Source organism: Varanus komodoensis, unplaced genomic scaffold (assembly GCF_004798865.1).
Source record: "Varanus komodoensis strain SLA01 unplaced genomic scaffold, ASM479886v1 scaffold10, whole genome shotgun sequence".
Taxonomy (NCBI): domain Eukaryota; kingdom Metazoa; phylum Chordata; class Lepidosauria; order Squamata; family Varanidae; genus Varanus; species Varanus komodoensis.
Genome location: NW_025335269.1, coordinates 20846103 through 20870428, shown reverse-complemented (window position 1 = coordinate 20870428; position 24326 = coordinate 20846103). Strand labels below are relative to the sequence as shown.

Here is a 24326-nt window from a genome sequence, read left to right as displayed (position 1 = left end):
GTACCTACAGCTAGAGCATGAGGATGACTTGACCCGGTGAGTCCTGGCGGTCTCTTACAGACATATAGTCGGGACCTATGAATACTATCCAGAAAGAATGGCGGCTGCACATTACTTATTCATTTTCATGCAGCTAGCTGGAAGTTTCTGTGCAAATTGGCAGTGAAATTAATAAAAGGCTACAGGCACTATACTTGGTGATTTTTGCCTTACAGGTGTAACATCATAAAATACTTCCACTTATGACAGAATTCAGTTAGATGTGTAAGTTACACATTTATTTAACTGGTTAATCAACATGGATACCACATTTGCTTGCTTCCTGAATAGAGCAGGTTCCTCTCTTTGCAGTGCAAAAACTCTGTTGAAAATTGCTCAGCAAATTTTTCATAACAGGTGCTAATTAATGAATTACTGTGCAAAATACCTGGAAAATATTTTTTCTGCTGCTAATACAACTGTAAAAGAAAGGACGTATTTGGGAAGTGTGTAAATTGCAGGGAACAGACCCCTTAGCCCTCCATTTTACAGGTATGTAAAGAACTGGAACTTAACCTTTATAGTTTACTTGAAATAATAAACTTTCCTACTTCACAGAGAACTGGCTAATAGCACTGTGCTTGTAGTTGTCTAGGCAAAGCACAAGGTTGCTATTCAAAAAAGGCATAACACAGAAAGCTCAGACTGTGCCTTTTCTTTAACTTTTAATTCTCAGTTATAACTTTCTAATAATTAAATAGTTTTAAAAAGAGAAAGAAACAGAAACGAAATGCTTGGAAAGTATAAATTGCAACAGATGGAAAAACAGGTCCCATTTCATGACAAAGAAATACTCTTCAGATCCTAATCATCAGGTTCATATCTGAAAGGAAAGGAGAAAACCAGATTTAAATAGCGAAATTATCTATTCTTCAAAAGAACTTTCAGCTTGAGAGCCACATGTCATTTTGACTAAGCTTTTGGTGGTCACATTCCAGTGGCAGGAGGGTCAATGACTAAGGGATGTGGCGAGAAAATATGAACATATTTTAACTCTTACTGCTTATGACTTTTTTAAGCCTTTCAACTTAAAATGGAGGAAAACTGTGTAAAAGGATAGACACCCCAAATTATTGGCATTTGGGAGAAACTGGTAGGACAAGAGGAAGATGTGGACTTCTTGGGAAACTAGGACCCTTGAAGAGATGTTTTAAAGACATTAAGTAATTAGTATGAAGAATTCTGAAATGTTCAGGTAGCTTACTATTTTCCCACTTGGGCATACTTGTATAACTTTAGGATCTATAAATTCAATTCAAACAGTACATCTCAAATCCTAATAGACTGATTTGACCCTTCACACTACTATTTGCCAATGTGATTCCAATGAAACAGCGCTGGAACAGACAACTCTAACTATCCAGAGGAGCTGGATCCTCTTGTCAGAGGTTTTGCCCGCTTTATACAGAACAGAAGGAAATAGGAGAGTCTAACTATTACTTCACTTGGCTTATACTATACATGTTTACCAACAATTCAGTTCAGCAGACCCAAGATAACTTTACACTTGGCTTGTAAACAGCTATGAAGAGAGTTTCAAATGTTATGCAATATTGCATGAGAATAAGGCTGCAGAAAGGAACAAGAATAAAATTTCACTAGGCATGCAAACATGCTTAGGCAGATCTGAAGTAGTTCATTAGGTCCAAGACTCAGTTTCATTTACTAGAAGTTTCTAGGACTTACGGTTTTGCTGAAGCAAAGGCATTCTGAGATGATAAACAGAATGCCACTTACTTTGAAAGCTTCTTTCGTAGTTCCTTTATCTGCTCATTCTTCTTGGACAGAATCTCTTTCATGTTACGGTAGGCAGCTGTTTGTTGGAACTTCTTCTCTAATTCCTGTTCATTTAAAATAACTAATTCATATACTTGCAATTTTTAAAGCTAGGCCAAAAACTATATAAACAATTATCATCTTCAAAACTTCAGATCAAGATAACAATACCCAATTTCAAGTGGTGGACCTCATGCAGTAAATGTGGCAAAGCATTTTATTGAATCATTTGTGTTGGATATTTAATTTTGTATATATAATTATCTTGCATAACATTACTGGATAGCTGTACTATGTCTATTTAAATTTTTTAAATTCAGTCAATGTACCTGAGAGAAATGACATTTTCAGCACAATTCTGTATATATGCTTATCTAGATTTAAGTTCACTAGAGGTCAATGGGTCTTACTCCAAGATAGGTGAGTAGAGGCCAGCACCCTTAATTACCTTTTGCGCTTTCATTTCCAATGGATATTTTATTACTCCATTTACAAATCCAGAATCCCTAAGACTTCCAATATTATATAATAAAATATACAATCAGTAATCAATCAATTTGACCAGTCAGCTTTCTAATTATGAAATTCAGTGGCATCTCTAGCTGTAACAATCTTTTATATTCTTCTTCACGCACAGCTCATTTATGTTGCCAGTATCTTGTATTATAGGTGTTAAAAGAGGGATGTAAAAGAAGATGAAAACAGCCCTAACTATAGCTATGCAACAGAATGAAATCTAACCTTCTCAGTCATAGCCAACTGGTCCTGAACCTTAAGAAGGTCATGCTTTGCTGACACCAGATTCTCTTCCAAAGATTTTTGGCTTGCACTACTGTCTTGCAACGTCTTTTCAAACTGACACTTCAGATCAGCCACAGTATTTTCTAGTTCACTAATATCCTGAGAAGTGTTGTACTACAATAGGAAGGAAACAGAAACATATGAACACATCTCTATAAAGATAAAATACATACATAATAATGGATTATTTGACAATAACCTATCTACATACACACACCCTATAAGATCCCAGATGTAAATATACCTGTGTCTCATACTGGAGACATAAGTTCAGATTTATTTTATCTGGAACAAGAGATGAATGATAAATACAGTAGCATTTTGTCATTATTATCTAAACATGAGCAAGAGAACTTTGAAATGAAATGGGTCAAGTAAACTATAAATTTTACTCTGAAGTGCAATGTAGGAAACTTTGGTCTCATTCTTCTATACTATGTTGCTATAGAGCAGGAATTACATTTAGGACGAATTAAGCCTAATTGGATTTCAGTAATATATATGATTGTTCAACATAACAATGGGCAATATTGGAAGAATGTACACATAAGAATGAATGATTAGCCACTGAGTCATGAATTGCTGGACTGACATTTATAACACAGACAGAAACTATTTTGAAGAAAAAATAACCAGGAACTTGGGAAGGTTTTCTGTTTATAGTTCAAAGACATAAACATCAGAGATCATAAAACAGAACAATTCAGCCTTGGTGCTATAAGCTAATATGAAGTAGCATTAATTCATTTTTCTTCATATTTTTGTGTGGCTTTAAAAATTATTTGGAGTATCCAAGAATCAGACATGAAATGCCTAATAAAGTGTTTTATTGTACCCTGCTGAATAGTTCATGAGAAAACCTAAAGCAAAAACATCTTTAGAAAAATATTTATTAACTGTTATTATTTGTCCCTGCATGTATAGTTCTCTCTGAGCATTTCTTAAAATACATGTGTATATATATAAAAATTGGGATAGGGATGAAGGGAGCTGTAGCACAACAGAACTGGAAGATACCAGATTGGGGAATTTTCCAACTCGATGACACTGATACTTCAGTTTGATAAACATTGAGCCTTGATTGCTAAGATATAGTTGTGTGAGATTGGCTAGTAACACAAATGGTTAATCTTGGGGTACAACTCTGTGCACATTTAGACAATTCCCAGGATGGCCCAGACAGCTATGCTATGGAACCTTGGTCTGAAACACTCAAAAAACCTTTTTTGCAAAAGGCAGACAGGAAGAGGCGTCCTAGAGGCTTTTAGGGTCCTTAGGGAAGTCGTAAAATTTCAACAAGTGTCTTAAAAAGGTATAATGTATCTTATGTACCATAGAACTTGAGTAATTCTTAATAATATATTCTCTCTTCAGCTTGCCCTTGTTAGGAAAAAATAATAATATGCACTGATAACCCATGCAGAATTACCTACATGTAATTTATTATCTATACAGAATTGCTTAGACTTAATGAAAATAGTAAAACTTATTTCTGAATATGTCCATATAAGATTGGGCCATTTAAGATGCAATCATAAAGCCAGCATGCAAGGAAGTATCTTAAAAATCAGTAGGATTTACTAGTAGGTAAGCAGGAAGAATGACCTGAGTGGGAGACTCTTTTAAAGATAAATAAAATAAAATAAAATTGGCAACAACAGATTCACTATATATAAATAGCTTAGCATAAGACCTTGGACAGAATGTTGAAACATTTAGAAATAAGAATCAAATTTTATCAGAGGCATTGCCATTCAGCTTATCTAAATGGTAGTTTAACATTATCAATTGCTGCGGAGTAGGGAAAAAGCATGGTTCTAGTCCTTTAAATACTGAAAAACATGTAAAATTCTTGAAAAAGTTATTATCGAATGAAGGATACTTTAACTGAACAGTATGTTAAGTAATACATACCCCCAAACCATATTAGAAAGCAAAATAAAAAGAAATGTCAATTAAAAATAGTACATGCAACAACATTTAAAACATCATAAAATTAGAAGGCATTAATACTCATTTTCCAATCGCAATGTCCTAAAAACAGGAAAGCTGTTCTAGTTTGCTTCTTTTTATTCATAAAATTTGGTTAACAACATTACATATTATTATTGGGTTCAAAATGCATCTGGTAAAATATGTTCATCTTTTTAAAAAAAAAAACCTTCAAAATAGCCTACATGCAATCATTTTTTCAAATGGTCTCAAATATTAGAAGTCTTTTCTCCTATATAAGTAATTTTACCTTCTGATCCCCCTGAGCAATCTGTACATCCCGTAGAGCCTTCTCCAACTTTGATTTTTCATCCAGTGCAGTGGTTGCCTACAACAAATTTGAAAACTGAAACCAGAACTTATATTAGCAAACCATGCTTTTATTTATTTGATTTATACCCTGCCTTTCTATCCAATATCATAAATTCAACCTTAATAAAACTTGATAAAAATAACAAAAAGCAAATGCATTAGAACCAGTCAACAGCATAATCCAATATGGATGCCTGGATTTTCCAAATTTGGAAAATTATGGGCATCCTACTGAGGATGACTCCTGCCTTGGCAAAAGATTTATTTGACCAATTGCACCCATTTAAGTCTTTTGTGCCTGCTTGCAAGGAGAAGCTGAAGCTTTGCTGAAATATATTATATTCTGGAGGAGTCTTACTCCATGTCCCCCAGCACTGGCTTTGAAGTCAGTCTTGCAACCTTTGAGCCACAGCTAGCACAGAAAAAGCATGCTGGCTGCAAAGGCCAGGTCCTCTGAATCCAGAGACTAACCTCTGTTGTATCATGCTGAAGGCAGTAGAGATCCAAGGCTAGAAGTGAACACTTCAGCAGCCACTCTTGCCAGGGTGCCTGCAAACTCTGTGACATTTCCATACCAACAATGGTAAATGGTATTCCCAGATCTGGAGAGCATAGAACCTTAGAAAAGACTGTTGATTTTCTCTGTGGTTTCAGAAAACTAATCCTATCATACAGGAACTCTGGAACTGGGTCCAGACAGCAGAACAGAATTGCAACAGTAAGATTACCATGGATTGTGTGAACCTGCCCAGTGTCTATTAGTCATAGGTTGCACACTAACACAATTAGAAACATAAGAGAACTGCTATTCTTCTACACATATATCAACCTCAGGTGAGCTAACCTGCATTTCTATTGTCTTTAATCTAGTCTTCAGTTTTTCATTTTCTTCTTGGAGTCTTGCAATTTCCTACAGGCAAATAAGAAGTGTTCATTACTACATTGTTCTCTTCTATAACTAAAATCAAGAGTGCAGAAATTTCTTGTATCTGGAAGTAATTTTCAGAGAACAATAAAAATGCAATTTGTCACAAATTGAAAAAGATAATGGTTATCTATCATAGCTATCTGGGGAGGTAAGGTAGTCATTAGGCTCTGACATATGAGGTTCCTTATTTGAAAAAACCACAAGTTCACAGATCTGTAGAAAAAGTTACACCATGCCCAGAACTGATATCCACATTCAGTCAATATTCCCTGCTTCACTATATGCTTATATTCACTATGAGGCACATCTCAGTGAAGAAACAATGTGAATAATTAGCTAGGGGAGGGAGAGGGATCGCTATCTTTATTTTTTGTGGGTAGGGGTGAGGGCACACATTAACCTGGACTACTCTATATGCATCAGCCAGTTCTCAATTTCTATAAGCCAAGTTGTAACATCAAGAATTTCTCCCACCACAACTTCAGTTTTGAATATCTCTTTCTGTCCCTTTCCAGTGTTTATTTTGGTTACATATATAATTTAATTCAGTGGTGCTTAGTTCTCATATAAAACAAAGCTAAAAAGAGGCATATGCTTCTCTTTGGAGAATACAGAATTAAAATCCTAACCTTCACTTGCCTTCACTTAGCTTAGGGGCAGCGAAAAAATAAAAAACTTCAGAATCTAGGGTAACTGAACTATTTTAGATCATGGCATATAAAATTGAATCAAATAAATCTAAAACTCACCAATATGTTAAAGAGACACAGCTTTTGGATTAAACTGATTAAAAACCTCAGGATAGTGGGTTGGGAATAACTGGACTATTCCCTTTCAGATTTCTGATTCTTAAAAAGAATTTTCAGACTGATCCTGATGTTTTGTGATTTAAGGTGTGCATGCTTGCAACAATGTATGGTTGCTCTCAAATGGAATGTTAAACATGTAACTTATCAACCTAGCACTGCAACTCATCTTGTTTGTTAAAAATGCAATCCTGTACATGCCTACTGAAACAATTACTTACTCCCTCTTTAAGACTGAACAGTGACCTCCTTCAACTAGTACTTCCAGAGATATTAGATTTCAATTCCCATCATCCCCATATAGTATGGGTTTTACATCTGAGTAAGCATGCATTCAATTGCAATGTAAAGTTATTAAAACGGCTATTTGCAAATTACATGAGCAATTTTGTACTCCTAATATTCTATTAAGTAAAACTACAGGAAAAAAATGTTTTTCTCTCCAGAAGGACTTAAGTCAAAACAGGCAACCTTGTGTTTTCCAGACAGTTCCCATAATCCCTAACCATTAGCTGTGTTGCTGGGTCTTAAGGAGATGTAATCTAAAACATGTGAAAATAACTAGGCTGCCTCCATTGACTTAAGTCATTAACTATTTAAATTATTGAATTATGTTAGAATAACTTCTAAACAAAGTGTGAAGTAACATGCATAGTTTTGGTTACCAACAATTGGCCACCATAAAAATCAAGGGACAAGACGTCTTACCTTATTTAGCAATTCTGATGCTCCTTCATGTAACGGAGTAAGTTTAGGTTTAACCAGCTCTGGATTAGGCTACAAATAAAAGTTCCAATAAAGACTATAATTAACCATTTTCTTTCTAAAATTTATAGCATGATCCTTATAAGTGAGTTCCATTGAGTCCAATGAGCTACAGTATTACAACCTTTCTATAGGAAAACTTCTTCATTTCTAACTAGCATACAAAGTAACAATCCTTAAACCTGTCCTTCAAATTAAGTCCTTTCCCCAATCTAGAGGAGGGGGTGTCTGTGTCACCATACACTTAAAAGCAGCCATCTTGAAGATCTCGGCTGGACAGAAGGGCTTTTCTCCTCCCAAAGTTCCTTTCAGATGGGAATCCTGGCACCTCCCTTTCTTAAACCATTGCTCTCAACTCCCTTCAATAACAGTGACCATGTCAGTGTCCCTCCCTCTTTCTGTACTATCTTGAGAGTCTCTGATCTTGCCACACATTGTCAATTTATCTACTTTTTAATACACAGGACCACATTTCACTGTTCAACTTTTTCTACACTACTGCAGGCTTGGGTTGTCACTGTCAGAGTAACAAACCTCCTGATGGTTGCCTCATTCAATTTGCTGGTTATTAGTAGAATCCCCTTCACCTATCTACAGTTGACTTGCCACTGCTTTCTCCCTATTTTCCCAGCTCTCTGGAAGACTAAGCAAGACTATCCACTCTCCCTCAGAACTGTCATCCCCATTAAGCTTTGCAGAAGACAAAAGCAACGTGACTCTGATAGCTGGTGTATACCCCAAGAGACAGCATGATATAATTCCCGTTCCCCAACTCTCAAAATGTTTTTAGAAAGAGACTTCAATATAAGTAAAGATAAGTAACTTTGTGGAGACCTGTAAGTAATGTAGGAAGAAACACTGAAAGTGGTTTTGGGGGGGGGGGGGCAGGGGGAGGACTAATGGAATTTCACTACAATAAGATTTGAGAATCCTTGATCTAAGCAATACTTTTCTGCACTGTTGCCTTCTCCTTAAATGCAGAGGTATAAAGCTATCCTATTCCTTTATTTCACAGTAAAGAAATCAAAATAATACAAACAATTTGGCCACATTTTTAGAACAGATACATTCCAAGAAAGCAAGGATAAGCAAAAAAAAGTTGGTGTAAGTCACAAAAAATGGGAGGACTAGATATTCCAAATATTAAATTATATTATGTAGCAAATTAAATAAGACATACAACAATTATAATACAGCCTGAAAAGATAATATGGGCAAAAATAAAAGATCAAAAAATGGAAGAATCCTTTCTAAACCCTTCTTTTAAAAAACAGGATGACAAAGAGATTGCAAGAAAGATAAAAATCCCTTTTCTTAAAAATTTGGTACAAATCTGGAATAAGTATAGAGAAAAAGTTATGCTGACAATTTCACCAGTAATTCCAGTTACAGAAATTGATGGATTTCCAGAAAGTTTGAGAGGTAGTTTAAGAAAAGTATTAAAGAGAAAATAAATTATTAGGTTAAAAGATTGGTTGGAGAAAATGAATAATAAGGAAAGGATAAAGGTGGTACTAAGAAAAGAAAAAGTATCTTAGTTTAATGTCACACAACTAGAACAATGGACTAAAGAATGGTTGAAGAAAAATGGTAAAGTAGAAATCTTACCAAATTTGAAAAGAATGTTCTATACAGGGAAAAATAAGACATTATGGAAACAAGAGAAATAATGAGATTTATAAGATTTTATTAGGCATGGATATGGAGGACCAGTATGATTTTCTCAAGGATTCATGAGAAATGGATTTAGGGAGGAATATAGATAAGAAAGAATGGGGAAAAACATGGAATGAGAGAATACCAAAAAGCATGTCAACTAGAATTAAAGAAAGTTTGTATAAATTAATATGGAAATGGTACCTGACACCAGTAAAACTATACTATATGGAAAAGAAATACTCCAATTTATGTTGAAGATATAGTCAAAGACTGGGTACCTATTTCCCAATGTGGCTGGAATGTGAAAGTATTAGGAAATTTTGGATAATGGTTTTTAAGGAAATCAGTAAGATACAGAATTCAAATACTGAAGCAGAACCTGAATGGCATTATTGCCAATATTTTATGAAAGAAGTGGAAAAGGAATGTGAAAGAATTAATAACAAGAATTAGTAACTGCAGCAAGATTAATAATAGCAAAGATGGAGAAATGGGATTTCCAAATAAGTGAATGGTAAAAGGAAATCTGAAATATAGCTATTAATGATAAATTAACATGTGGAATTAAGGGGAAAAGGGGCTGACAAATAAGAAATACTTTAATGATATTTGGGGGTTGTTTATTGAACACTTTTTAATAAAAGGGAAAGGTATTAAACCTTCCTGTGACTTAATGAAATTTTGAATAGAAGGGGGTAATCCCAAAGAGGGTGCCATGCCTGATGACTCCAGGAAGTCATTGGCACACGTGAGAGAGCAAGAAGCTCCCAGTGAGAGTCAAGCCTCAGAGCAAGAAGATTTCTACCTGGTGCCAACTGCACAAACACCCCCCGCCCCCCGACTTTGACAAAGTTTTTCTGGGGCCAGAGACCGATGGCCTTGTAACAAGGGGAAATAGAGGAACTAGGGAACCAGCTAGTGAGCCAGTTGCTATGGCGATGACAGAGCAAGCTAGAGATAAACCTGGGAAAACTCTGAAGAGTGCTCGAGATAGGAGGATTAGGAGGAGAGCACACCGCTTGGGACAATTGGAGTCAAGGGAAATAGAGAGGAGGAGGGAGAGAAGTTTGCCTAATCCACCAAGGGAGGGGCGTCTGAGACAGGTGAAGAGTGCACCTACGCCTCTCAGAAAGGAGGGGACAACATCTGCATAGCAACATCATTACAAGCTCCTTTATTATTCATTGCCTGTGTAGCGCTGAAGTTCTTTAAAGACTTAAAACCTTAACTGAGGCTCCTGTGTGAGTGATTGGGAAGAGTGCCTCACGACAGAAGGGAAGCATGGCAGAAGTTAAGAAGGAATTGAATAATTATTATGTAGCCAGCATACCAACATTATACCAATTATTATGTAGCAAAGAGTGGGGAGGGGGGTTAGGGTTGTTTCTACACTTTTTTTGTTTTAGTTGCTGCTATTGGTATTTTGTATTTGTCTTGTTATTAATAAAAATAAAAATGATAAAAAGGAACAGACACATACCTTCTTATTTGCAGATGTAAATTCGGATTTTTCAAACTCTGCAACTTGTTCTAGTAAGTCCCTTGAGAAATAGCAGAAAACATTTTAGTCAATTTCATTCATTCATTAAATTTGTATAAAAGTTGTCCATTAGCATCTCGCTCTCTGGGTGGCCACTGCAATAAAGTCAATAATAAGACTGAATAAAATAAAGCAGTTAAATATCATAAATAAACAAGATAAAACACAATATACGTACATATATAATGAAACAAAGCCATTCATTAATAAAATTAATAAATTAAAATTAATAAACTAAAACCACTGCCATTAACATAGATTGTCTAAGTAGTGTCATCTATATTGAAAAAGAATAGTTTTTGTCAGGCACCTAAAACCTGGCACCTAAAACCCCAGTAAGGTTGGCGCCTGATGGATCTTTGATGGTAGGGTGTGAAAACAATTAGAAGTGGAAGAACTGTCTCTACAGTCAGACAGGAAAAAACTGAGTTGTTCACTTTTGAGAAGAATACAATCTTTTGCACATTTGGGCAGAAAAAGTCCTAGAAATCTTAACACAAATCAGTCAACATTTTTTTATGTCTACACATGTATAGGAGTACACCTTATGGTTTCAAAAGTAATCACTCTTAGAAAATAATTGTCAATTTTCTGTTCCTATATAACAGTGGCATCCAGAAGCAATGAATGGATTAATTAACCCAAGAATTCAGGAGGTGCAAGCCGCTTCCTGTTTCCAAGCAACAAGGTATGAATGTCACATGTGTAGGTTGTTACCATCCAAACCTGGGCACTTAGGGTTCTTCGTTGTGGCCTCTGTGCATCACACATATGGGTGCTGCACCTGCAAAGTGCCTTTGGCCAGAAGATTACAAGCTAATGGTTTTTGGCGGGAAAGCTCCCCTCCCCCTCCCCCTCCCGCATGGCCTATAAAGAGCGCAGTGTCCGCCATTTTGTTCAGTCTTTGTGACCGCCGTTCGCTGTGCCTTGTGCCGCTTTCGACTATCGCTCTGACTGTTACTTGTATAGTACTCTTCTTCTCTATTATTCTCCAGTTATTATATCCGTTATTTCTCGTTTTCTCTATAGTTCTTGTTAGTTCTGTAGTTCTATTGTTCTACCTTTCTTTCGATCTTCTATAAAACAAAACAAAAAAAAAAACCCCCAAAAATATATTCTTACCCTCTGCACTGTCTTTTTTCCTATTTCTTGCGATGGTGCAGCGAGCGGCTTTCCGCAAATGCGCGGAATGTGGGTCGAAGATGTCTCCATCTGACCCGCAGGACCTATGCCTCCTCTGCCTGGGGGAGGGGCATAGGACTGACAAGTGCTCTCACTGCCTGGCTTTCTCTAAGCAGGCCAGGAAAAATCGTGAGAACCGCCTCCGGAGGCTCCTGTGGGATCGGGCTCTCATGCAGTCCAACCCACTCTTCGTTGCTCCGAAGCCTGGCCCTACCATGGTGGTCCCGCCCTCATGCCCTTCGGACGAAGGCGCGTCTACCATGAGGGCTCCACCCGCTTCTCCGAAAAAGAAGCGTGAGAAGCGCAAACATGCTGATACCGAGAAATCAGGAAAGAAGGCCAGGAAAGAGAAGCCTCCTAAACCGACCCAGAAGTCGAAGGACCCGGAGCGCCCACGGCACCGTGACTCGGGTTCGACAGCCGCCTCGGTACCGGCGGCAGCTACTGTACCGACCCCACCCGAGCCGGTACTCCAGGCAGCTATGAGGGTTACCCCCCAAGGGCCACCTTGACGTGTGGCCGACCTTCCCACTAAGCCACTGCCAACTCTTCAGCGGGGGTCGATTTCTGATGGGGAAATTCAAGACTCTCCCCCAGGGCTAGGTCACCCATGTCTATGCCCATGACCGGAGGTGGATGTGGTTATATCCCCACCTAGGGTCCGCAGGAGCTGCTTGAGGGAGCAGCGATCCGAGGAATGGCATCGCTCCTACTATCCATCCTGGGGCGAGGCATACTCTACCGGGTACTATCCCGCACTGAGGGATTGGTCCCCACCACCCTCCCGCGACCGCCCGCTGTCGTTGGACCTGAGGCGCGCGTCCCCGATTCCTTGGGATGAGAGTAGCTGGTATGTCTCGCTGGTGGAGTCCTCCTCTTCGGCTCCCCCGTACTACGGCGCGGACTCTGACGACTCGGACGTCGATTCCACTTCTCCTGACATCGCTGTGACCTCCCAGGGCCCTGCGTCACTGGATGAGTCCCATGTCTCCTTCATGGAGCTGATGTCCCGGCTTGTCCAATCCCTGGATATCGACGCTGTCCAGTGTCTGGGACCTTCGACGGACAAATTTTATGACGTCGTCCACGGGGAGCAGTCCACCTCGATCATCCTGCCTTTGATTACCACCCTACGGCAGGCGATGACGCAACCCTGGGACTTGCCTTCTCCCCTCAACCCACTTCGCGGAGGTGCGAATCCATGTACTGGGTTCGGGAGGTACCTAGTACCCATTCCTCCTCCGCCACCCCAAGCCGAACTCGGTCGTGGTGGAGTCCTCCCAGGGTAGAGAGGCAAGAGGCCGCACCGCTCCATGGGATAAGGAGGGCTGTAAGATCGACTCCCTGGCCAGGAGAGTCTACGCAGCTTCAGCCCTGGGGCTGCGTATTTCTAACTACGAGGCGATGTTGGCGAGGTACCAGTACTTTATAATGCAACGCCTCCACAACATCGTCTCAGCCCTCCCAGACCACCAGGGCGACCTGGCCAAGGTGTTAATAAAAGAGGCAATGCAGGTTGCTGTTCAGCAGTTGTTCACAGCCAGGCACCATGTGGACACCAACTCAAGAGCCTTGGTCAGTGCCGTCTCTCTCCGCAGGCATGCATGGCTGAGGAGCACCAACTTCCTGGAAGAGACTAAGTGCCGAATTGAGGAAATGCCCTTTGACGGGTCCGGGCTTTTCCATTCCAAGACAGATCATAAACTCAAAAAACTCCATGAATCCCACATGACAGCCCGACGGATGGAGCTCCAGTCTCAACCAAGGCGTAAGTGGGCATGGACCCGTCTGCCCTACAGACAGCCTTTCCAATCCAGGCAACAGTCTCAGCACGGGCAGCAGCAGCAGCGACGTTGCCGACAACAGCCCCAACAACGCTACCAACAAGGCCGCCGCCAATATGACGACAGGAGGCAGTGTTGACGGGATGGGCAAACCATTCCTCTAACCTATCCTTTACCCACCCCCCTCTCCTCTGGGGACCGGCTGCGAAGCCGACTCCCCATTTCGGAGTCCATTACATCTGACCGGTGGGTATTGTCCATCATACAGCATGGCTATGGGATAGAATACGACATCGTTCCCCCATCGGGTCTGATCTGGTTTACATCATGCTCGCCGGTACTGCTTGATGAAATACAACAACTTCTTCGTAAAGGAGCGATTCGTCAAATAACTCAACATGACGGACTTCACGGATTCTACTCCAGATATTTTATGGTCCCCAAGCGGGATGGTGGCTTACGTCTGATTTTGGACTTACGTAATCTGAATTGATTCAAATAACTCAACATGACGGACTTCACGGATTCTACTCCAGATATTTTACGGTCCCCAAGCGGGATGGTGGCTTACGTCTGATTTTGGACTTATGTAATCTGAATTGATTCATTGTGACAAAAAAGTTTCGAATGACCATCGATAACCGTCGGTACCGATGCATCTCTTCTGGGGTGGGGAGCGGTATGCTCCGACCTGTATACCCAGGACACGTGGACTCATCAAGAATCCATGAATCATATCAACTTCCTGGAGCTCTTGGCGGTATTCAAAGCCCTACGCTCTTTCGAGAATGTTGTTCAACATCGGGTTGTTCAGATGACGTCAGACAACATAGCCACCGTCTTTTATCTGAACAAACAAGGTGGGACGAAATCTCCGACCCTGGCCAGACTTTCTATGCAGATCTGGGACTGGTGCATTCTGAGAGACATTACACTAATGGCAGTCCATCTGGCCGGTACGGACAATGTGGAAGCGGACCTTCTCAGCAGGCGCATACTTACCTCTCACGAATGGGAACTAGATCCTCAGACACAATCTTTTCCATCGTTGGGGGTTTCCCGATGTGGATTTGTTCGCCACCCAACAGAACAAGGTGTGCGAGACTTTCTGTTCGAGAGCAGGGATAGGGTGCGAATCCCTAGGGGATGCCTTCATGATCCCATGGAGAAACCTAAATTTTTACGCCTTCCCGCCGATTCCTCTTGTGATGAGAGTCATAGCGAAGATTGTATATGATCGGGTCACGGGAATACTGATTACCCCTTGGTGGCCACGCCAACCTTGGTTTGCCACACTGCTCGACATCTCTCACAGGGAATACCTTCATCTTCCACTGCTTCCGTACCTCATAACCCAGCAGGACGGTGCGCTGCGCCATCCAGATATACTGTCGCTGAAACTAACAGCGTGGCGAATCCGATAGTTAATTTTCCTACATCTGTACCAACGGCAACTTCAAGTGGTTCGAATCCTGCCCTTGAATCCGCTGCATTCAGAGCCTTCAAATCCGCTGGGGTCAACGTTGCTTCCTCTTTCAAACCACCAGCACTGTCAGATCCGACGAATGTTCCACCGAATCCGACAACCTTGCACCCGGATATTCAACACATCTTGGATTCCGCTCTAAAGCCTTCCACACGGAAGTCTTATGCAGCTAAATGGAGAAGATTTTCCACCTTTGCCAAGTCTCGTTCGTTCTCTCCACTTACATCATTGATACACCAAATTCTCCAGTGCCTCTTAGAACTACACCACTCTGGACTGAAACCATCTTTGATTAAGGTGTATACGGCAGCAATCGCCTATCATCGTGGCATGCTAGATGGATCGTCCATCTTTTCTCAACCTACTATTAAGAGGTTTCTGAAGGGGCTTTATAATCTGAATCCATCGATCAGGCCAGTAATGCCTACCTGGAGTCTCTCTGTTGTTTTGCAAGCGCTTACAAGAGCTTCTTTTGAACCGTTAGCAACAGTCGATTTACATCTTGTTTCATGGAAGACAGTGTTTCTAGTAGCGGTTACCTCAGCATGAAGGGCCAGTGAGCTCTGCGCTCTCCGTGTAGACCCACCTTACCTCAACTTTCATAGAGAAAAGGTCGTCCTGCGGCTCGATCCATCTTTTCTCCCAAAGGTGTCCACTCCCTTTCATATGGGATAAGATATCAACTTGCCGGCTTTCTTTCCGTCTCCGTCGACTCCGCTAGAGAGATCATTGCACTCACTTGACGTTTGGCGCTGTTTAGCCTTCTACAGATCTAGGACAGAATCTATTCGGCGTTCAAATAGACTTTTCGTTAAATATGCTACCAGAGATCAGGGCGCTCCTGTCACTCCGCAGAGACTTTCTAAGTGGATAGTCCATACTATCACTTTATCCTATCAACTGGCTAAGATTGACTAACCCACAGCTCCTCGAAGCCATTCGACTAGGGCTGTTGCTACCTCCTCTGCCTTTGCATCAGGAGTACTGATTGACGATATATGTCAGGCTGCTACTTGGGAGAACCCTTGCACTTTCGCCAAACATTATCGTTTAGACGTTCGGGCTCAACAAGATTGCTCCTTCGGCAGAGCTGTTCTTTCATCTGTTCTTCGTTGAGGACACCTCCCCTCCTCCATTATGGTAAGTTTGTTAATCTACCCGTATGTGTGATACACAGAAGCCATGATGAAGAAAAGAAGGTTGCTTACCTGTAACTGATGTTCTTCGAGTGGCCATCTGTGCAGTCACACAACCCACCCACCGGCCCCACTTGGTGTCGGTGAGTGGATATTTTTGTCGGTACCGAACGTTTCCATTTTTCTTGGTACCGATATCATTTACAGTAGGAATATTTATTCCACATGGAGGCATACGTTCAGTCGTCAAAGACTGAACAAAATGGCGGATGCTCCGCCCTTTATAGGCCATGGGGGAGGGGGAGCGGAGTTTTCCTGCCAAAAACCTTGTAATCTTCCTGCCAAAGGCACTGCGCAGGCGCAGTACCCATATGTGTGACTGCACAGATGGCCACTTGAACATCAGTTACAGGTAAGCAACCTGCTTTTTTTTGGGTTAAATTAACCTAAATTAAGACAAGAAGAAACCATGGGTTAACTGGGGGTTGTTTAACCCATAAACAACCTGAAGTGCTTTAGTTTGTACAGATAACACTTCTTAGAAAGACATGATTAGCAAGGGTACATTTTAAGTTAATATGATGTTCTCTTTAACTAAAAAAAAAAAATTACCTGTTTTCCAGTTCAGAAATGTCAGTTTGCAATTTAAGATACCATTTCTCCGCTTGAGAAAAAATCTGGCGCAGAAGTAATACATTGGTGTATGTTGTGTTAATTAGTTCAGATTCCACCTCACTGTGTACCACAGTCTGCAAGCCATCCAGCATATCTGTTACTTCATCAATAGTGAAAGTATCTTCCACCAGCCTACACAGAGGTCCACAAAACAGAAGTATTAAAAGAATCATGTCAGAAATCCAAAATATCACAAGTAGCAAAAGATCTTTAAAAGAATATGACTATTTTTATGGTAAGATAACTGACAAATTACATTTTTACTAGAATTGCCTTTTAAATCAAGCTTCTTAAAACAGGGATCAATATTTGAAGTAACTTTTCTTGTATAGTGCTTCTGCATGACCACATAGTGGTGGTAGACAATTATTACTTCTGATGGTAGCTCCTCATGAGTAAGTTGTTCCAGGGGATATCCTACCACATCCCCACTTTCAGGGTGTAGCATTTTGGGGAGTAATAGGGGTGCTACTGGGAAGGCAAAGCAGGAAAGCATCGTACATACTCAAGACATTATGTATAAAGCTCTGAATTGTATTAATGGCTACAAAATTCAGGTTACAATGTTTGTATTTAAAGAGGATATCAATACTTGGCAACTGAAAAACTGACACTCCAGTTCTGACCACATTTGAGGTGTACCTCCACAGTATAATGAAATAATTTTTGCTACAATCCTTGCTGGTACAGTTTTTAATTTTAAACTTTAGACAGATGTAGAATAGGTTGAAAACGATTTGATTGACCCTGTGTGAACTTCCATTCATATTATTTCATCCACATAGTACCTGCTGTCCTTAAGATCCTGAAAACAGGAGTCTACTGTTTTGAGGCGCAGGCCACGTTTAGAGCGTGCAAATCGCATGTAGTTGATAACTTCATTCTGGTGGTGATCATTCAGACCCAGCTCAGCCTGTAAAGAGGGTAAGACACATGCAACAAATGTGGCTCTTTTGTTTATTCAGTGTTGTGAACTTAAAGGGAAATAATACAACTTTTCTCATCTAAAGAGTTATCCCAACAAATGGATTTAAAAATCTATTAACACTGTTTATTCTTATTAAGTATATACCACCATTCTAGGTCATATTTTCCCTGTGTTAAGATTGCCCTGCTGAGATTTACTCATTAAAACTTGCTTGCAGACAGAATGATATAGCAGATGGTTTCATGTCCTTTTCAAGAAGGAACAGGAACACAGACAAGCGAAAGACCCTCCAATAATCATGGTTTCATTTATGAATATTCACTCCCAGCTTCTCTTATAAGCCACCTGACTAGTAGATCTGTAGTACTTTGCATATTTCCTTAAATTAAGATTTTGTTTCTTGTAGATGAAAATTTTTCTTCATGTATTATTTTTAGATTGTTTTTATGGCGTCTATTTTTATTTTACTTGCATTATTGTGTTACTTGTGGATTTATAATGATGTTTCTGTTATTAATTATGGAATTCTCTATTTGTGTATGTTAAGCTGGTTTTTGTTTTATTTTTACGATGGCATATGCTCTGTCTAGAATACATAAAATAATCATGGAAAGTAAACCTATATTTACTCCCAGTTAAAGTTGCATTGGTTTGAACGCAAGGCCACATTTCTCTCCCACCCCTTCCATTCGTCACGAATCTGTATGATCAGAAACCGCTATGTTAATAGCGGCAGGGAGTTGGCGTTGACCCAACAGCCAAACGGTACCGATGCTGGGTCGCCTGCAGGACCAAGTTAAACTTGCAACCCGCGCGTACCAACCGACGCGGTCCCGAAGGGGACCGTCTGGGGATATCATCGTCCTCCATGGAAGGGAGCGAGACGAGAAACAGTTGGAAGGAGGGCTCGGCGTGAGGCTACAGCCATCTGTCTCGAAATCATGAGGGGTCGGAGTTTTTACCGGGTTGTGGTGCCGGAGGCATAAATAAAAGCCCAAGGAGGTTAGGCCTCTTTCAGGCGGGGAAGCATCATTTCTTGGCTGGACAACATCAGGTTCCCTCCTTCCCCGAGAAATCTGCGGCAGCAACTTCTAAGAGAAACGAATATGAGCTGGCACAGAAGAAAAAACCCGTCCGTTGCTCACCATGACTAGCCGGCGGTGGTCCTACACGAAGAAGGGATGGTTTACAAAACGACGGTTGCCATGGTGAGGAAACGGCAGCCCCGCGAGCGCCTTCTTCGGAACATCATTGGATGAGGGAGAGCGCGCGCGCAACCGGAAGTGAGGTCACAGTGGTCGTTTACCAACGAGCCAGGGGAGATACGTTAGGGGTTAAACGGCGCGCAGAGTAGATCGTACACTTTAACTGATCAAACGGAAAGTTAGAATACCTAATCTATTGTCTGATAATTCGAATACCAAGTTAGTTCTGATTAGTATTTCGTGTACATATGTTAGTGGTTTTTACGGGCTAAGTTGAAATGCAGGTTTTCATAATACATACATTGTAGGTGGAGGAGGATGGGCTTGCACAACTTAACGTGACGTTTCTTCTGGTGTGCAAGATCTTAAAGAAGAAGAAAGACCTTTTAAACAATCTTCAGAAGGGGGAGCTTACATACAGGGACTGTGATAAGGATAGCCTTTAATCTTTCGCTGCAGCACCAAACGCAGTCAAAATCTGCCTTTCCCATCCCACCTACCTGATACTCAGAATGGAAGGAAAGCTCCCAGTGACACACTCTTAAGTATAAACCATTTCCTCTTCCTCTAGTTTGATCCTTAGGCATTATGACTACCCTATCGTGTAATATGCTTTGGATAATAAAGGTTAAAGGGCTGAGGCAGAGAGGGAGTGTATTTACAATAGCGTTGTTACCAACCTTAGCCAGTCAACAGCTAGGGCAAACCTGGGTGGACCCCAGGCCAGAGTCAAAAAGAGCCTGAGACAAGACTTATTCAACAATACTTTGAATTCTATAAACTGCTGTCATTATTACTGTCTCCAGTTCAGACTTCCAGAGCTTTAAAGAACCATAGATTCTACACCTTTTTTCCACATAAACATGCATAGACTTTCACAGTGTTACCGGATTGTGACAGTCAACAGCTGGGGCAAACCCAGGTGGACCCCAGACCCAAGCCAAACAGAGCCTGAGACGAGACTTAGAGCCAAAATCAGGGAGACAAAAGGGGACATTCAGCCCAAAGCAGTGTCTCAAAAGTTGCACCCCAGTACATGCATTTTATACCCTAGGTAACCACTTAGGTCACCTAATACACATCTAATACATTGATACATCAATGTATACACCCCCTCCCGTGCTGGAGAAAGAGTCCTTTCTTTTTCCAAGGATCAGACATTTCCCATGTCTACTTCTTATCTGCTCGAGATTCACACAGGCTTGCCATGTTCTTACTCCCTGCACATTTGCAACTTTCATGGCGGCTAGAACCAGTTTCCACTGTCCCTTTGATGACTGTATTTGAGATCAGGCAAGCATGTTAGCTGTGGGTTACACAGAGTTCATTTTGTTCTTATCTGCCCTCCCTTCTGGGACAGTATAACTGTGGTGTTTTTACTATGTGGCCTTCCTCTGGCCAACTACTTTTGGGGCCTTTCTATGGCCAATTACTTTTGGGGTGTTTTGGGGTGCTGCAATTGGCAACAACACTTAGCAACATAATTTTCCTTACTGAGGGTTCTTCTGAAACTGAGCAACAGTTCTCCAAAGATCAGTTCTAATTCTCATATCAATATAGGTGTCACTTAGGGGCAACCCTATGCTTGCTTAGACTGAGAAAAGGCCTACAACTCCCAGGATGCCTAGTGGATAAGAGTGATAGCATGGAACTTAGGAAATCCAGGTTCAAGTTTCCACTCAGCCTTGAAGCTCACTGGATGGCATTGGACCAGTCACTGACTCTTAGTCTGACTCTTACATTTTAACTAGCTCATATGTCCACAAATATCAGAAAAGGAACATTTAAAAATAAATTACTGGACATTTTGAAAACTGTCTAACCAAATGTCATATTTTTGCATAAGAATAACACTAGATCACTGCTTTAATTATTTTTCAGGTTGTGGCTCAGGAACTACTAGAGAGTCTAAGTACCACAATCTTACCAGTACTTCTTTCTTTGACCATCCTGGATCATGCACATGGCATAGGCTAATATTTTTAACAATAATGCTTTTAAAAAACTGAGGATGAAGGAAGGTTCCTCAGGATCTTCAGAAAAGCTGTAAAATTTCAGCATTAAGGGGAGTTTTAAGAGGGTGGGTTCATTCTGCCTGGCTTGAGGATCACTCTGCTACCCACTTTCCCCTCCACCAGACTTGCCTTGTGAAGTGCTAGCTTCTATCTTCTGCTTCCCTTGCCTGGTCACATCAGTGCAGCAAACCTACATATCATAAATAACTAATAAAAAGAGACATTCACTTAAATGATAAGACTTTTATTTAGTTCCTGAGTATAAAAGCATCAAGAAACAGTCCATTACAAACACCATCTGCATCCTTACAAATGTACAGATTTAAAAATATACAGAACCGTTTTTTTCCCTTGCATGAAATCAGTTGAGGTTTGGTGTTATTCCATTCTATAAGATACTTTGGCAGTTGCACAATGTCCAACTTTTTTTTGATTGAGCATTAATGAACCCATGCTGTGATTCCAACTAGAAAACAAAATCAAGGCAACAACTTGCTGGTGGTCAATTTGGCTCCTTTACAGAACCCCTGATTATTTGCATTATATTGTCCTTCAGGTTTAGAAACCAATTTTCCAATGTAAGTAACAAATGTTGAAAGGATGTTATCAAACTTTTGGAAACTAAACAAAATTCTTGTCTTATTCTTCATGCAGTAAATTTGCCTGTTCAAAGCTGGGCATATGTCTGTATGGTCGTCCTTCATTAGGCAAAGAAAGGAGGAGTGTCTGAAGGAGTAAAACAGCCTGACCCAGATTCTACTTATGGCTGAATTCCTATACCCCATCCTTGTTCTTGCCAAGCCCTTTTTCAAACAATCTGTCATTGATCATAGCTGCAGCTATTTCATTCAGTGATCTGTCACTGACACTCACTATTAAGACTCCGCCTGTTTACATAAAAGTGCCTATTTAGTTAATATAACATATGTTATTGATAGGATACCAACTAATGATGGTATAAAATATATAAAAATACAGATCTCAAGCAATAATTTATTACTTCAGGATGAAAGCACCTACCATTCTGCAATTATACTTTTCCAGCTATGCCCTAAACTCTATTATTCTGATATTACATTGTCTTGAGTGTTGTGGGAAAGAACCCCATATCTCATATCCCCATTATTAATACTGTTTGCTACATCTTTATTGGGGTAACATGCAAGAGGTTGGTGGCAGTTTCTGATCTTATGGAATCCTAGTCATGATCCCATCTGCTGTTGGGCATGTAATATCAAAGCTTCTAGTGCAAGTGCATTATAGTATGTGTATATTCAGCACTGCTTTGCGGGAGAAAGCCTGGAGTTATGAACAGAAGAAAAGACAGCTCTGGAAAACAGACAAATGTTAGTACTGACTTTGGGGCAAACTGAAATGAAATACGGATTGTTGGTGCAGAAATAATATGACCCAAAAGAAAAAATGGTATCACTATGGCTGCAATCCTATATTTATGTATTTGAGAGTAAATCCAGCTGAACGCATTCAAGCTTACTTCGGAGTAAGTAAGTGGGATTGCACTGTATATTTCTGATACTAAGGCTTGCTAGTGGGTGTTTTCATTTTATTTCAGTTAGTGTTCAACGAGCACCTCAAAACAATAATTCTTTGGATTGGATCCAGAGAATTGCCCACTTCAGGAGGAAGTGTGCTCCTCCACAGGGGAAGCTCCTTTGGATCTATCCCCCTTAAAAAAAAAGATGATAACTTGAAGTTAAAGCTCTAAAATAAAATACAAACAGAAACCACATTGTCTATAGAGAATGTATATATAAAAGCATAATATATTTTATTTAAAATTTGACTATATTCTTATTAAACAAAAACACACTTCAAAAATTAGTGCTCATCCAAACACCACAGCAAAACTAGACCAGAAAACCACAGCTCAAATATTAAGTGCATTTCAGTTTACAATGACGAACAGGATTTTCACTTTTAATGTTTCCTTTTTATTGCTGCTCAGTTCAGAATCCCTAATGCTTTAATAAGAGCACCACTCATTCAAACAGCAGGTGCATAATTACTATCATGTTGCTTCTGTACTGTCTACTTAATTGTGTCAGGCATCCCACAGATCTGATTAGACCTACATCAGCATGGTCCAAGGGGTATACATAGTATAAGCCAGTGCTTTTTTTGTTAGAAAAAAGGTGCCGGAACTCATGAAATTATTTACCTTTTGCACGTAGTCAGTCACTGTACACACACCCACACACATCAGTTACCCACACACGTCAGTTGTGTAACAAACATAATGGTCACTGCCCGCAGTAAGCACTCAGCGTGCAACCGCACGACCAATCACAAGCCAAGCAGTGCCACAAGCCGAGCAGCGCCATCACAACCAGCGTGGACAAAGTACTCATGCATCAGATTCAACACACAAGCAGCCCACATGCACCATTTTAATGATTTTGCTGCCGACCTGCTACGCTCAACAGGGCAATTAAAATCCATGTGAACCAAACATCAAATTTTCAAAAGTTCCTTTTAAAACTTGGAAAATCTGTTGAAAAAAGGTGCCAGAACTCTGTTCCGGTGCGTTCTATGACAAAAAAAGCACTGGTATAAGCACCACACACACATACCCACACTGTACCAGAAAAGCCCGTATCTGGTATATACCCAGATCTGCAACTCAATAAGCTCTATCTCTATGTGATACAGTCTTGATAAAGAGCAGGTAGCAGGCTGAAAAGTGGAACAGGAGCTGGCAGCATGCTGGACAAGCTGCTTGCCAAAAGGTATTATGGATGGTAAGGGTTAAGCAGCTACAGTTCTGTGCTGGAACAACTTCCACCCGTCACATCAATTAGCAGCTTTTTGCAACACAAATTGTTGATTTTCAGAATTGTCAGCCTACATGAAATTGGGGAAAAATTAACTGTTTTGTCAGTTAAAAGGAATATTTCTAGAGCAGCTTTCCCCAACCTGTTCCCTTTCAGACATTTTAGACTATAGCTCCCAGACTACTAGCCATGCTGGCTGGGAGTTTGGAAGGCAGTTGAAGTCCAACATATCTAGAGAGCACCAGGCTGGGGAAGGCCTATCGAGAAAGTAAATCAGCTCCTCTTTCTTAAACTTGCTTTAAGTATTGGTAAATCTTGAGGATCAATCTATTCTCAACAGATGTGTCAGGCAAATTCAGGGGTTGTTATTGCATTGCATTTATACTCTGCCAGTCTTCCTGTTGTTAGGAACCCAAGCTGGCCTACAAGGTTTTTCTCCACTCCTTTTTATCCAAACAACAACAATTCTCTGAGGTAGGTTAGGCTGAGAATCAGTGGCTGGGCC

The 24326-nt window shown here is 40.4% G+C and overlaps 1 protein-coding gene across 3 annotated transcripts in view; it reads right to left on the bottom strand.

Annotated features, from left to right (window-relative positions):
- Nucleotides 1–256: 256 nt before the first annotated feature.
- LZTFL1 (leucine zipper transcription factor like 1) overlaps nt 257–24326 on the bottom strand; it is a 26965-nt gene continuing 2895 nt past the window's right edge. Inside the window, exons 1-11 of one of the 3 annotated variants that reach the window (XM_044456129.1) lie at nt 21159–21169; nt 19316–19378; nt 17670–17794; nt 16819–17013; nt 10559–10619; nt 7363–7431; nt 5765–5830; nt 4859–4936; nt 2557–2730; nt 1777–1880; nt 257–862 (exon numbers count right to left, since the gene is read on the bottom strand). In XM_044456129.1, the coding sequence (XP_044312064.1) occupies nt 844–862; nt 1777–1880; nt 2557–2730; nt 4859–4936; nt 5765–5830; nt 7363–7431; nt 10559–10619; nt 16819–17013; nt 17670–17746 (843 nt within the window). In that variant the 5' untranslated portion in view covers nt 17747–17794; nt 19316–19378; nt 21159–21169 and the 3' untranslated portion in view covers nt 257–843. Of the gene's footprint in view, nt 863–1776; nt 1881–2556; nt 2731–4858; nt 4937–5764; nt 5831–7362; nt 7432–10558; nt 10620–16818; nt 17014–17669; nt 17795–18954; nt 19379–21158; nt 21170–24326 lie in introns of those variants that run through there. The other 2 variants (XM_044456113.1, XM_044456122.1) reach the window with 2 other exon arrangements.